Source organism: Belonocnema kinseyi, chromosome 1 (genome assembly GCF_010883055.1).
Source record: "Belonocnema kinseyi isolate 2016_QV_RU_SX_M_011 chromosome 1, B_treatae_v1, whole genome shotgun sequence".
Taxonomy (NCBI): Eukaryota; Metazoa; Arthropoda; class Insecta; order Hymenoptera; family Cynipidae; genus Belonocnema; species Belonocnema kinseyi.
The window spans coordinates 37,763,685-37,778,288 of record NC_046657.1 but is presented as its reverse complement, the minus strand read 5'-3'; the positions used below and the strand labels follow the sequence as shown (position 1 = coordinate 37,778,288).

The window sequence follows — 14,604 nt, the reverse complement described above, 5'->3', positions numbered from 1 at the left end:
CCATTCACTTTCTGCAAGCGATTTCTCAACAATTTGAAACACTTCAATCCCAGTCTCAAAACAACCTGTGAAAATGGGACAGCTATTCAAAAAGTTTTAGAGAACTTCAAAATTGCTGATCCTCATTTAAAAGACAAACGTTTAGCTGAGATCCATTGCACTGATAAATATTTCAGTTATGACATATTCACATTTGTAAATGTTAAGGCCAACAAGATTTTTGATTATGTTGAGACGATTACTTATTGCACTGATGTCGGAAGTTTTGTCCAGTTTATTAAAGAAAGAAGACAATCAATGACAATGAATGAGTCCAACGATTTTCTAACTTTTTGATACCGTCCGAAAAGTACTCGATCGGAAGGTCTCCAAAATACGCCTCAGTTTCAGCTATGAGCTCCTCATTTGAGTAAAATCGCTTACCGGTGAGCCATCTCTTCAGGTTAGGGAACAAGTAATAGTCGCTGGGGGCCAGGTCTGGTGAATACGGTGGCTGAGGAACCAATTCGAAGCCGATTTGATGCAATTTTGCTTATGCAACTAAGCATTAATGAACAGGCGCATTGTCGTGATGATAAAGCGGTTTTTTCTTCTTCAAATGCGGTCGTTTTTCGGCGATTTCGATTTTAAATCGGCCCAATAATGATGAATAGTATGCTCCGGTTATGGTTGTACCTTTTTCAAGATAGTCCACGAATATTATGCCATGTGCATCCCAAAATACGGAGGCCATAACCTTTCCGAACCATTGTTGCGTTTTTGGACGCTTCGGAGCACTTTGGCCCAGTGGAACCCACTGTTTTGCCTGTTGAGTTGACTCAGGAGTGTAGTAGTGGATCCAGGTTTTATCCATGGTTATGAATCGGCGCAAAAACTCGGTCGGCTTACGCGAAAATAATGCCAAATTCTGCTGGGAAGTTGTCACACGAATTCGTTTTTGGTCCACTGTGAGCAAACCCGGCACCCATCGCGCGCAGAGCTTCTTCATGCCCAAAACAAGAATGCACGATATTGCCCACACGTTCCAATGATATGCCTACAGCATTAGCTACCTCTCTCAATTTCACTTTGGGATCATTCACTATCATATCATGGATTTTTTTGACATTTTCTGGTGTAGTGACCTCTTTTGGGCGCCCAGATCGTTCAGCATCAACTGTGCTCGTACGGCCACAATGAAACTCGGTAAACCACTTATGAATTGTTCCAATAGACGGTGCAGAGTCCGGGTAATACTTATCCAGCTTGGCCTTGGTCTCGGATATCGTTTTCTTGCGAAGATAGTAGTATTTGATCAAAACTCGAAACTCAGATTTTTCCATATTAAAAAAAACTCGGAGGTTAGTCGCTTCTCAGTGCTGTAACTTGTAAATGCATAAACATAAATAGCTGAAGTTTTGATAGGCGTCATTTGAAAGATCAAGCTCGACGAAAATGGTTCACATTAGTGAATACTAATGCCATCTCTTAGAATTTTCAGGTACTTATCAGACTGCCTAGTATGTTTATCTATTCAATCGACTGAAGAAATCCTTAAATCAGATAAAATTCGTGATAAATATGAAGATGGAGTTTTTGTTAAGCAGCTTAAGAATTTTTAGCGTGTAGGTTTATCCTACTGCGAGCTAGTTACAGTATAGCGCGATCAACTGGCACGTAGAACCAGTGCATCGGGAGACAGATCCGACTGAGTTCAACACTCCGGTCGCGATGCTCATTCTGACAAGGTGGTTCATGATCTAACACCTAAAGGAGAGCTGTCTTGCTATAGTTAGTTACCTGTCACCTGCTATGGATCATATTCTGTCATCTTAACGTTTTGATGCCGTATTAAACTAATAGTGTTGTGAAGTGAATCTTATGTCCAATCGTTTGGGACGTATCCCTTATCGAAACATAAATTTATCAATTCGCACAGTCTATGTGGTATTTACTCGCCACCGTGTTTAAGCGTTTCAGCGTTAATTACTTTCTACCCCGGCAGCCTTACCGTTTTTAAGTTCTTAAGTATATCCCTAGCCTTAGTGATAACGAATTTCTTATTTGAGTTTTTTAACACGTCGTGTTCTACATCGCAGTTATGCTGTCCTATAGCTTTATCTTCGAATTGTCCCCTAAAATAGTCTCTGAAAGCGTCTAGTATCCCATCTGCATCATCTAACATTTCCCCATTACTATTCCTCATGTTGGAAAATGCTGTATCTTTTATTTCCCTTCATTTTTTTATGAAGCAGTTTCTTGCTTCCTTCAAAGTTGTTTTGTATTTTTTTCTCTTCTTTTGCTCTAATTTAATATTTACTCTCCTGAATTAATCGTTTTAGTATCTTCTTCTTACGTCTGTAATCATTTATACATCTATTTCTTTCCTTATCGTCCAGACCTGCGATGTTCAATGTTCTCATTAACGCTTTTTTCTTTGCTTTTTGGACAGCCTGAATTTCATCATTCCATCATGCGCCTTCTATATCTTTGTTTTCTATAAGCGCCACCCAGGTTGCCCTATCTATGCTTTTGATTATCTTAATTTGGAAATCTATTCGCACATCCGGTTTCTGTAGGTTCTCAATTTTGTTTCGCGTTTATTTTGTGTTCTTGGTTCTCTTTTTTCTCGATCCCCGACCTAAGTTTATTTTGGAGATCAAAAGGTAATGATCAGTAATGCATTTACAACACCTTATTACCCTTGTATCTTTCAGAAATGTTATTTATTACATCATTAACCACTGGCGCTTCCAAGATAAAACTTTTATGACTTGTGAAGCACATGTATGGCTTCTTGTAAAAAAAGTGTATAAAATGTTTAAAAAAAAGTAACCACAAATTTCGAACTCCCATATTTAGGCCATTTTTTACTTACAAAGATTTTGAAGGGATTTTAAGAGAATTTAATGAATTTCTGAAGAAATCTTGAAAATAAATTTAATTTAATTTAAATGGATGTCTCTTGATTGAAAGCATTTTAAAAGTTTCAGTGGATTCATAAAAAATATCAGATTTGAAAGAGTTTATTAGATTTATAAATATTTTTCTGGTAACCAGAAGTTTCAAAAGATTCGAGAGGATTCTGAAGATTGTTGTCTTTCCAGCCATTTTAAAGATGTCAAGGGAATATACAGATGTTTGTTGCGCAAAGTTTACTTTTGTAGAATTATTAGTATAAATCAATGGTTTTTATTTTAAGATATTTTTCTATATAGTTATTTTCTATAGTGATTGTCTTATAATAGCGAAAAAGTTTCAGAAAATCCATTAAAAGAAAATCATCGTATCATTATTTCTTTTATTTTGATACGTTTGCTGAAGTAGTTGTGATTTTTTGTTATTCTGTAGAAATATCTAATGGGAAGGCATACTTTCAAAGTGAAATAGCCTACAAAAATTGATGTCAATAATAAAAATAATAAAATTCCATTATGGAAGTCTTTTTTTTAAATTTCTCTTCAAAGAACTAGGTGTGTTTCCATGTGTATAGAATATTTTCAAGTTCAAAAGATTATTAATAAATTTAAACTGCTTATTAATAAACACTTACGATATCAATTTTTATTTGTACTAGGGTTACCTTGATGATCTGATGGTTCACTTGCGTTCCCAAAATTTGTTAGAAAGTCCCTTTCTTTAGGCGGCACGCTTGATAATATCTCTGTGAAAAGATAAAAAACATTTTCGAATTCAAACTGTTGAAAATTGATTAAAAATAGTCAAAGCGTAATTCGATTATTTCATTTTATTTCGTATAAGTCGGTTAAAAAAAAGGAAGAAAAGGAATCCATATATCCAAATTAATAAAAAAGAAGATTGCTGAAGTATTTCAGTAGAACACAAAAGATGATCTCGTGGTGGCCAACCTTTAATAATTGCATCACGCGAAAATAGTCCATTAGTATCTTTTAACTATTTACTTTCTGCAAGCGATTTCTCAACAATTCGAAACACTTAAATCTCAGTCTCAAAACAACCTGTGAAAATGGGACAGCTATTCAAACATTTTCAGAGACCTTCAAAATTGTTGAACTTTATTTTAAAGACAAACGTTTAGCTGAGATTCATTGCATTGATAAATGTTTCGGTTATGACATTCACATTTGTAAATGTTGAGGCCGACAACATTTCTGATGATGTTGAGACGATTACTTATTACAATGATGTCAAAAGTTTTGTCCAGTTTATTAAAGAAAGAAGACAATGATCAGAATTTCATCTGAAGTTCTCGATGGATGGCGGGAGAGATTTTCTAAACGTATGTTTATCTATTCAATCGCGTGAAGAAATCCTGGAATTGGACGAAACTCGTCATAAATATGAAGATAGAGTTTTTGTTAAGCAGTTTAAGAATTTGTAGCGTGTAGGTTTATCCTACAGTGTGTCAGTTTTGACCTTGACAAACTTTTCAAAGTGTACACAAAATATAGTATTTCACAAAGCGTATGGCAGAAAGTCCCCTTCCTGCCGAGCTGAGTAGGGACTGCCAGCTAGTTACAGTATAGCGCGATCAACTGGCACGTAGAACCAGAGCACCGGAAGACAGATCCCACTGAGTTCAACACTCCGGTCTCGATGCTCATTTTGACAAGGTGGTTCATGGTCTACGCTCCAAAGGAGAAGTGGTCTCGCTATAGTTAAATAGTTATCTGTCACCTGCTATGGATCATATTCTATCATCTTAACGTTTTGATGCCGTATATAAGAAATAGTGTTGTAAAGTGAATCTAGTGTTTTAAAAGTGATTAAATGCAAGAATAAAAGCTTCTTCATCAGTGATTTTAAATTTTTCTTGTCAATTTTTAGAAGAGAATAATAGTAGCTAGGTGTTTTGCAATTGAATTGGAGGCTTTGTTTATTATTCGTTCACCCGATACTTGGCTCACCAACAATTCAGATGTAAATCATTCTAATCTATCTAAATTCACAATCAAATTTATTTCTGCAATGTTGGTTTACCCGTACTGTGGCTCGTAGAGTTTTGTGAATGAGGATGAAACTCGCTTTATCTTACTTTCAGTGCATTTTCGTAGCTAGAGATTTATCAATTAAATTGTAAGCTTTCCTTTTGATTGGTTCTCCCGTCTCCTGGTTCGCTTAAGATTCTTTTATTAAATATTCCCGTGCATGTCTGGGGCGCTCTCTATACCAATTTTTTTTACAAAGAAACGTATTCGTATGTTCTCATTCATTACTTTTTTAAAAATATGTTTACTCCTTTGTACGGTTTTGGAACATTGGGTACTTAGGACTAAGTGGCACCTCCGAAAAACCCTGAATTTAAAATGAATTGAGTACGAAAGATTCGAAAAGCGACTCGCCTTTTAAAGCTACCCACAAATCGAATTATTTTTAGCACTTTCTTAACAATTGAATCGTTGCTCAGACAGGCCATTAGTCGTGGGTCGGAAGAGGTGGTAATAAGCCTTTTATTTCAGCGTTGCCAAGTGTATTTTGACAGATCTTGCAACGTGGGATCGAGCTTCTCGATGCAAGAAAATAACCTTATCGCGTCTCTGCTCGTATTGCGGCTGTTTTTCCTTTAATCCTTAGCTCAATCGCATTATTTGTTTTCGTCAAGACTCGTCTGCGGTGGACCCATTAAATACAGAGCATGAGTTTCGATCCATGGATATTCGGATTTAGTGTTGATATTGATGGTCGGCCGAGCTTAACTCAAGATTTGCTACTCATAGGGTTATCAGACCAAATCCACGTCTCATCTCTAGTGAAAATGCAACGCAAGAACGCCTTTCAGTATTATCGTTGGAGTAGCTGTTCACTAATGAAAAATCTCGTGTCAGCGTCTCTTGTCTTGAGTTCGTACGGCACCCAATTTCCTTGCCTTTGGACCATTCCCAATGCATGTAAGCGTCTAAAAATGCTTAATTGATCAACTCCTGATGATTGTGCAAGCTCATCTTGCGTTTGATATGGGCCTTTCACGAGTTAGCATCTCCAATTTCTGTTCCACGATCTTTATCAGATGGCCTGGACGTTTTTTGTCTTTCGTGATGAAATCGCCACTTTGAAAATGTTTAAACCAGCACTCACACGTTTTAATCTATGCACTGTAATACCCGTAAGTTTTCGAAAGCAATCGATGACTTTCGCATGCTAGTTGAATTTAAAAATGCGGCTTTAACATGGGTCAAATTCAGTAATGTTTACCGCAAGATTTCTATAGGTAGTCTAGCTTTTAGAGAAAATTCAAATAATAAACTTTTTAAAAAAAAGTAGATATTTTTTCAAACAAAAGTAGCAATGGTTAAGAAAACCCAACCTAAATCAGAAAAACAAATTTGTAAATAAAAAAAACCTTTTTTTGTAATTAAATTATTTATAAAATGAGTCGGGTGTTTCTTTTATCTTAAAATACTTGTTACTCGTCCTATGGAAGAAAAAGAATTGAAACTGAACAGGGCAAGATTCTTTGGTTGAAATCAATCGAGGCTAGGCGTTGATAGTGAATCTCCGACAAGAACATCAAATTTCGAATATCTTTTTTAAAAGTAAGTTGCACTTAAATTTTAAAATAAATTGTCAAATGAAAATTTGCTTAGTGATTATAAATGATTTTTCCAAATTCTTTAAAATAGATGTTCAAGCAGACTTATAATTTCAAAATATTAAAAAAATTATTATAATTTATTCTTTACATACCAATAGTATTGAAGACGACGTCCAGGGTCAATACCATAACATAAAAGGTAATCATCATTTCGAAGTGTAGGAAAAATGGTTTATATCACAACTCTAAGAGCATAATAATTAATGAGTATTCTTGTGCTTTTTGCATCGTATACTAGGATAATTTTCGGGCTTCATCACGTGACAAATTTTAATCAGTATCGCATAATTTATTTGATAGAAGTTAAGCTATAGCACACATATAATTATTTCACCTTGAGAAACTCTGATAATTTTTGTTTAAATTAAAAGTATCTATTTACATTCTTCTACCTTGAGAATATCAGAGACTTAAATAATGTGCAAAGAGTTAGTTTAAAGTCACAGTATTCATAATATGTCATGTATATTTTAAAAACCGAAGAAATAATTTTTTCCAATTCTTGCTAATAGCATTTTTTTCTACAAAATAGTTTATGCAAATTAGAAAATTAATGTATGTAATTTCTTCTCAGTATGCATTTATCATTTCTGAAAAACAATAAAGCTGATTTTAATTGAAATTCTCCGAAAATAAGGCAAAAGTTTTTTTAAAACTGAATGTGACGTATTAAAGAACACCTTCTCTAACTTTTAATAATAGTTGCTATAAAAATGTAAAAATCTGATTGTGCATTAATCATTTTTTTAACTAATGTTTTTTTGCAATCTGCGCTTTTGGATTAAAAATTTATTATTTAACTTATTGTCCGCAAATCGACCTGTTGGCAAATAGCTACTGTACTATTTAGAGACACAAAATTTTGTTTAAATCATCTGTTTTGATCATTTTTAATTTGTTGCAAATTGGAAACACTCACAGTATCTTAGAATGAATAAAAAACAAACAAGAACTTGTATGGCTGTTACATATATTTTAAGTAATATAAATGAAGTCGTCTTGTATAAATACAAGTAGTGTTTTTGAAAGGAGGTGAGTTTGATACAATGATTGAAGTATTATTGAGAAATTGTTGATGACGAAGCAAAGAGAAGCGAGGGAAAATTGAAAAATTGGTGGGAGAATTGATGACGTTAAGGGTCTTGATTGTTCAAGAAAGTGCAACGTTTCTTTGTTAAAAAAGAAGAAGGACTGTACAATTTGATCTCAAGATTTTCGAAGATTTCAATGATTATAGCTCAATTTTTCTTGCAAGGACAATTTTGCATCTACTAATGAATAGAGAGACGAGAAATAGTAAATTGACAAAGGTATAGAAAGTAATGGGCAGTATTCACTTGATCGCGGTCTGCCTGCTCGTTTTGCCTTCTCTACTCGACTTCCTCTCCCGACACTGACTGAGCGAGCATATTATCTCGAGTCTGGCGAGCGAGGATCCCTGTGATGTTGTATCCCCATTAATAAAAATTTAATATTTTTTTTAGTGTTCTGGGTGCCTTTTCAATATTTCTGGAGTTCTTTATATGTTTTAGCAATAGTTCTGATTTTGTGAAGCATTGCAAAATGATTTTTCGAAAAGGGGGGGCTAACTTCCCGCTCCCAACTACTTTTACAAAAATGAACTTTTTTTCTGGAGTTCTGGGTAGATTAAACATAGTTCTAAAGATCCTGATCATTTTAAAAAATAGTTCCGGCTAATATCACCAAAAAACCGGGTTTCAAAAAAATAGCTAGCCCCCCACTTTTTGAAAAATTGACTTTTTCTTTAATTATGCTCTGGTTCCAGAAGCGTTCTGGAGTTATTTAATACAAAAAATTGAAAATTAAAAAAGTAGTCAAAAAATAACATTTCCAAAAATACAAAATGTTGACAAATTTCTTGTTTAAATAAACCAAAAGTTCTCTTTAGAGTTCTATAGCCATCAACAGGGGTCTTACAAAAAAGTCCCATAACACTTTTCGATGAAGTAAAAATTCAAAGAACTGTAGAACTTTTAAGAAAATTCAAAATTTTGGAAAATGTTGAGAGTTCCAAGAGTTCGGATTGGAGTTCTGGACTTCTTCTTAACAGCTCCACAAAGATGTGTTATACGACTTTTCGATCAAGTCAAACTTCGATTAACTTCGTTATTTTCAGTCAAAACGTTACTTTCGGAGCTACTCTGAAAGCGGTAAAATTACCAGAAATTTTTTGTACAGTGTAGATTACTCGTGTCAAAACATAAACTAAAATCTAAGGCAACGGATTCTATTTTTCATCTTTTGTTTGCAAGTCACATATAGTTGGAATCGCAAAAAAAACGTAGCTTCCGAATATAATATTTTTAAATTGCAGATTGCAAAATTTAAAAAACTGTATGTTTTGCCTTTTATTCTTATGGGCATAGCGTTCGGGCTCAGGTAGAAACCGCAGGAAAAGTCTAGCGGGTGGACTTAGCTGAGCAGGTAGATGGCAATAAAATGAAAAATCCATAATTTAACTCATCTTCATTATTTATTACTTTACACCTTTATTAGAGTAGTGAAGCCTATGGCCATTAGTGATACCGAACATGAGGGGCGCGGAAGCTGAGATGGAATTGTCAGAACAATTGAACAATTTTCAGAATAATCGTGAGTGTGAAGTTGTTTGATGTTCCTTTTATAATTAACATTTTATTAAAGGTTTTTTTAAAAATAAATAACGTTAACTAGTGTTTTCCGCTAATTGGAGTGTTTTCTTCTCACTACTCTTATCATTACAGGATTTTATCTGAAAATTATGGAGGGAACCAATAATAACTGTGTCGATTACTAACATTTGGGGGCTCATCCGGGATCTTGTGATGCTTGAGGATCAAAAAACTATTCCAGAAAATTCGCGAAAATCGTGAATTTGCGGAAATCATTATGGCGTCATAACGGTTAAAATTAAAACTCACTAAATAACGCGAGGCTTTTATAATTTATTATTAAACTGGAATGCTTACAATTTCACAAGTTGCCGCAAATTTGAAGTGCAGTGAACTATTAAATACATTTTCCAGTCGAAAAGTGTAATTTGAGGAAAACACAGTGTGCATACAAGTAATCCTTGCATCATTATGCTTGTGTCTAATCCAACTTATTTTACAAAACTTCGCTAGTTCTTATACGCTTACTCGAATTTAGTTTAGAAATTTTAACATGTATTTTTCAATTTACTCGTATTTTTAAACTGTTATTTAAAAAGAGGGGAAATGTTCACAACTTGTTGGTTTTTGTACGCACGTCCGTTGTTTTTATATTATTTTTTAAGTGAAAATGGAGGCCCTAGGCATCGAACTAATGAGCCTACATGAGGCTATATTACGCACAGAATCAAATTTTAAAAAGATCTCAAAAGATAGGCGCAATCTAACGACAGATCGTGGTCGTTTGGATCTTCTCAAACAAAAATGGGATAAGTCTTTAGCGTTAGATTTGGAAATACAAACTCTAGCTTCAGCAGAGGACAAATTGTCCGTCGAGTATTTTACTAAAAATCAATTTCTGAAAATAGAAGAACCCTTTCTCAGTGCTTTCGATTATATTAATTCTCAGATCGATAGTTTTTTATCAGTTCAGCGAAAGCACAATGAATTTTCTATGAGAAAAGGTACAATTCGACATGATTATAATACTCCTAAATGACCTTAAATTAATATATCTACTTTTTCGGGTGATTTTTCCAATTGGTCGAATTTTCGTGATCTATTTGAAGCGTTAATTGTTAATAATGAAACTTTGTCGAGTATTGTCCGTGTTCAGTATTTACAAACTTCATTGACCGGCGAGGCTGAACATTTAATCAAACATGTCAAGGTCATGGAAGCTAACTTTCTGTCAACGTGAGACGCGATTAAGAAGCGTTATTATAATAAGAGAGCTTTGGTAGGTGCTTATTTACAAGCAATAGCTAGTGTTTCAAATGTAAATAATAATTGGGTAGCCGATTTGAAATTGCTTCGCGATACAACAAATGAGGCTCTCGCAGCGCTTAAAAATTTTAAACGTCCAGTTGAACACTGGCAGGATATTGTCGTTTTTTGGACAGTTAGACGCCTTGATATAGCTTCTTTAAAAGAGTGGGAGACTGAGCAAGGCTCTACTACTAATTATCCATCATATGAAACTTTAGATGAATTTTCAGCAACTAGAATCAGAACTTTAGATACCATTCAAGTATCAAAACTAGGATTGGTGGCAATCATGCTTGTATTAATTGTCTCACACCTGGTCATAGACCATATACATGCTCAAGCAAAATGACCTGCGCAAAGTGTCATCGTAAGCATAATACGTTATTGCACTATGACTTTAGAGAGTTTTCAGGTAATTCAGTAGCCTCTAAACCATCTACTTCTATGAGTCATATTACAACCTCTCAAGGGGCTGTTGCTACGCGATCAAATAGTAGCAATGGTTCGACTCAACAGACTCCGTTAACGATCTGGGAGACGCATCATGTTGCTCTTGATAATAAAGTATCTTGTTTTCTTAATAACTATGCTAACATGACAAGTTCCACTTTACTCGCTACATCCTGTATTAGAATTGAGGCTGATTGTGGTAGGTTTAAAGTCTTTCGAGTTTTATTAGATCAGGGCTGAGAGTGTAGTTTTGTGTCCGAAAAGGTGCTTAAATCTTAACGTCCTGCGTATTAAAAGGTAAATACAATGGTGTATGGTGTAGGTGTTGAGTTGATTGGTACTGATAAAAAATTAGCCAAAGTCTGGTTATGTCCAACAAACCGTAAGCTAAGCCCCGTCGCTTGAAATACTTTAGTTTTACTAGATATCGCGTCGTATACACTGCCTATACCACCAAACAAGTTACATTCAAATGAATTACAACAATTATCGTTGGCTGATCCTGATCCTTTTAGCAAAACGCGGATTTATATGATTTTAGGGGCTGATAAATTCGGATTTTGTTTATTGCCTGGATTAATACAAGGAACATTAGGCTCCTTGAACGCTCAGAATACTATTTTTGGCTGGATTCTATCTGGTCCAATTCAGCAGTTATCCTCTCATGGGACTATTACAGCCCATTTTAATATTACTACAGAGGTGCTGCATGAGGACATAGCACGTTTTTGGGAGATGGAAGAACCTACTTTCGAATCTTCTTTAACTGAAGATGAAGTTCACTGTGAAGAACAATTTTATCCTCCCATCGACGATTGCTTTCTAGTCAGTACATGATTCGATTGCCTTTCAAGAATGGCCCACCTATTGATATAGGTCATTCCGTAGATCGTGCTAAATTAATTTTACAAAAGACACAGTCTCGATTAATAGCCAAACCTGAAATTTTCGAGGAATATTCGGAATTTCTATCTGAATATCAGAATCTAAGTCACATGGAAAAAGTCTCAGACTTGTCGGACATGGATTCTAATCAAAATGTTTATCTTCCTTATCATCTTGTAATTAATGAGGGTAGTTCTACTACTCATCTGCGAGTAGTTTTCAACGCATCTAGCCTCACTTCCAACCGTACTTCCTTGAGTTCTCATTTACATATGGGGCCTAAATTGTTAACTGATTTAGTTTCTATTATACTGAGTTGGCGCGAGCACCGCTTTGTTTACGTAGCCGACATAGAAAAAATGTTTCGGCAAATTATGGTTGATCCACGTGATAGTAACTATCAGCACATATTTTGGTATTCCCCCGAAGGTAAGTTGGAAGTCTGGCGATTGACTACCGTAACTTACGGAACAGCTTGTGCACCCTATCATGCGAATCAAATCATCAAGCAATTAGCTAAAGATGAAGGTTCTGACTTCCCACAAGCTAGGTCTACCCTCGAAAATAACATTTATGTCGATGACGTGTTAGTCGGCGCTGATGAATTGGAGGAAGCTAAATAACTTAGATCTCAGATCACTCAATTAATAACTCGAGGATGTTTTCATATCCGAAAATGGGCTTCTAATGATGAGCAATTGCTACTCGATCGTCCTTCTGGCAATCATGAAAGAGCTCTTAAATTTTGTGCTGGGGAGGACATTCAGTTGAAAGTTTTGGGTCTACATTGGGATCCAACTTCGGATCGTTTTCGAATTCAGGTAAAAGCGCGACCCATCGAACTACCTACCAAACGACAAATTCTTTCTGTCATTGCGAAACTTTATGATCCGTTAGGGTGGCTCTCACCGGTTGTTGTTGTAGCTAAAAGAATATTGCAGGTACTTTGGTTTCGCAAGTTTGATGGGGACGAGAATCTGTCTGAGGATCTATTAGATCGTTGGAATAGCTATTATACTAGCCTGTCAAAGTTGGAAGAGATTCAGATCCCAAAGTGGACTGGTCAAATGAGATCAAATTTGGGTTATGAACTTCATGGGTTTTCTGACGCTTCAGCCAAAGTGTATTCCGCTGTGGTATATTTACGTCTTCTTCGAGAAGAGGACGATGCGATAGTTACTTTACTATATGCCAGGTCTAATGTAGCTCCTCTTTTACCTGTGAGTATCCCACGACTTGAACTTTGTGGTGCTCAACTTCTAGCCAAGGCATTACGCTTTTTAATTGCTACAATGGGATTTGAAAATGTACCATTATATTGCCACACCGATTCTACAGTGGTATTGCCTTCGCTCAGCAAATATCCTTCTACTTGGCGCACATTTGTATCAAACAGAGTGGCTCAAATCCTAAAGTGTGTTCTACTAGCAAGATGAAGACATGTTCCTGCAGAGGACAACCCTGCCAATTGTTCTTCCAGGGGTCTCTTACCTGATCAGTTATTGAGTCATACTTTATGGTGGCAAGGCCCTCCTTGGCTAGTGCATCACTCCTCATTTTGGCCGGCATCTAGGGCATTATTGCCTGATGGCGTTGACCTCGAACCGAAATCTTCGGTCAAAACTTGTCAGCTCGCTCACCATTCTGTCGAGACGAAGCAATTTCTCACTGATATTGCTGACAGAATTGCATCTTGGCCAAAGTTGATTAGAGTTACAGCCTATTGTCAACGGTTTATTGAAGCTCTTCTTCAAAGCTTCGGAAAGTTGACAGAAGATGAGGATCTGCTGAAGAGCCTTGCTCTCTCTGCATCAGAGATTAATAAGGCCTCTTTATGGTGTATCCAACAAGTGCAAAGTACTGCCTTTGATGTTGAGATACATGCTCTAAAAAAAGGAAACGTGATTCCTTTAGGTTCACTCTTCAAGATCTTGAACCCATTTCTGGATGGTTCGGGTGTTTTACGTTTGTGTGGTCGCGTACATCAGGCTCCTATTAGATATGAGGAAAAACATCCTGTAATATTACCTAGTCATCGCATGAGTGAACTCATTGCTCTACACGCTTACATACGATCTATGCACGGTGGGATACAGCTCTCTTTATATACACTTCGCCAAGCGTTTTGAATAATCGTGGGCCGAACTCTGGTTAAAAGTTTAATTCGTCGATGTGTCTCGTGTGTATGCGAACGAGCTGTCACAGGCCAACAACTTATGGGTAGCTTGCCTGATTTTAGGACAACAACTTGTAGGCCATTCACTCATACTGGGGTTGATTACGCTGGTCCCTTCTCTGTGCGATTTGCTCTAGGTAGAGGTCTGAAAAGCTATAAAGGCTGTGTTGCGCTATTTATATGTTGTGTGACTCGTGCAATTAATTTAGAATTTGTGCCAGACTACACTTCTCAAGGCTTTTTAGCAGCTTACCAACGCTTTATAGCTCGTAGAGGTAAGCCCTCAAATTTATACAGCGATAATGGTACTACTTTTCCAGGTGCCGATGGCGCGTTGAGACACAATGTTTCTCAACTTTGAAGGGATGTTGATTTAATGAATCTTTTCTCAGTGGAAGTTACGACCTGGCATTTTATTCCACCCGCAGCACCTAATTTTGAGGGACTCTGGGAAGCAGGCGTTAAAAGTCTTAAGCATGATTTTCGAAGATGTGTCGGTTCACATACCTTAACTTTTGAGGAATTTACTACGACTCTAGCTAGAATAGAATCATGCCTGAACTCGCGTCCAATAGGCCCTCTTTCGGATGACCCTGATGATTTCTCGTATCGGACACCAG

The 14,604-nt window shown here is 36.1% G+C and overlaps 1 protein-coding gene across 1 annotated transcript; it reads left to right on the top strand.

The window, feature by feature from the left end:
• The first annotated feature begins 12,875 nt into the window (after positions 1 to 12,875).
• On the top strand, positions 12,876 to 13,937 carry LOC117177466. Its single transcript, XM_033368186.1, has 2 exons — positions 12,876 to 13,222; positions 13,289 to 13,937. Exons 1-2 carry the CDS (start codon positions 12,876 to 12,878, stop codon positions 13,935 to 13,937), a joined length of 996 nt encoding a protein of 331 aa, XP_033224077.1.
• Positions 13,938 to 14,604: the final 667 nt, after the last annotated feature.

Coding starts and splice junctions, on each gene's coding strand:
- LOC117177466 (XM_033368186.1), top strand. CDS start 12,876: ATGAGATCAAATTTGGGTTATGAACTTCATGGGTTTTCTGACGCTTCA. Junction 13,223..13,288: donor AGAGTGGCTCAAATCCTAAA/GTGTGTTCTACT, acceptor TTGTTCTTCCAG/GGGTCTCTTACCTGATCAGT.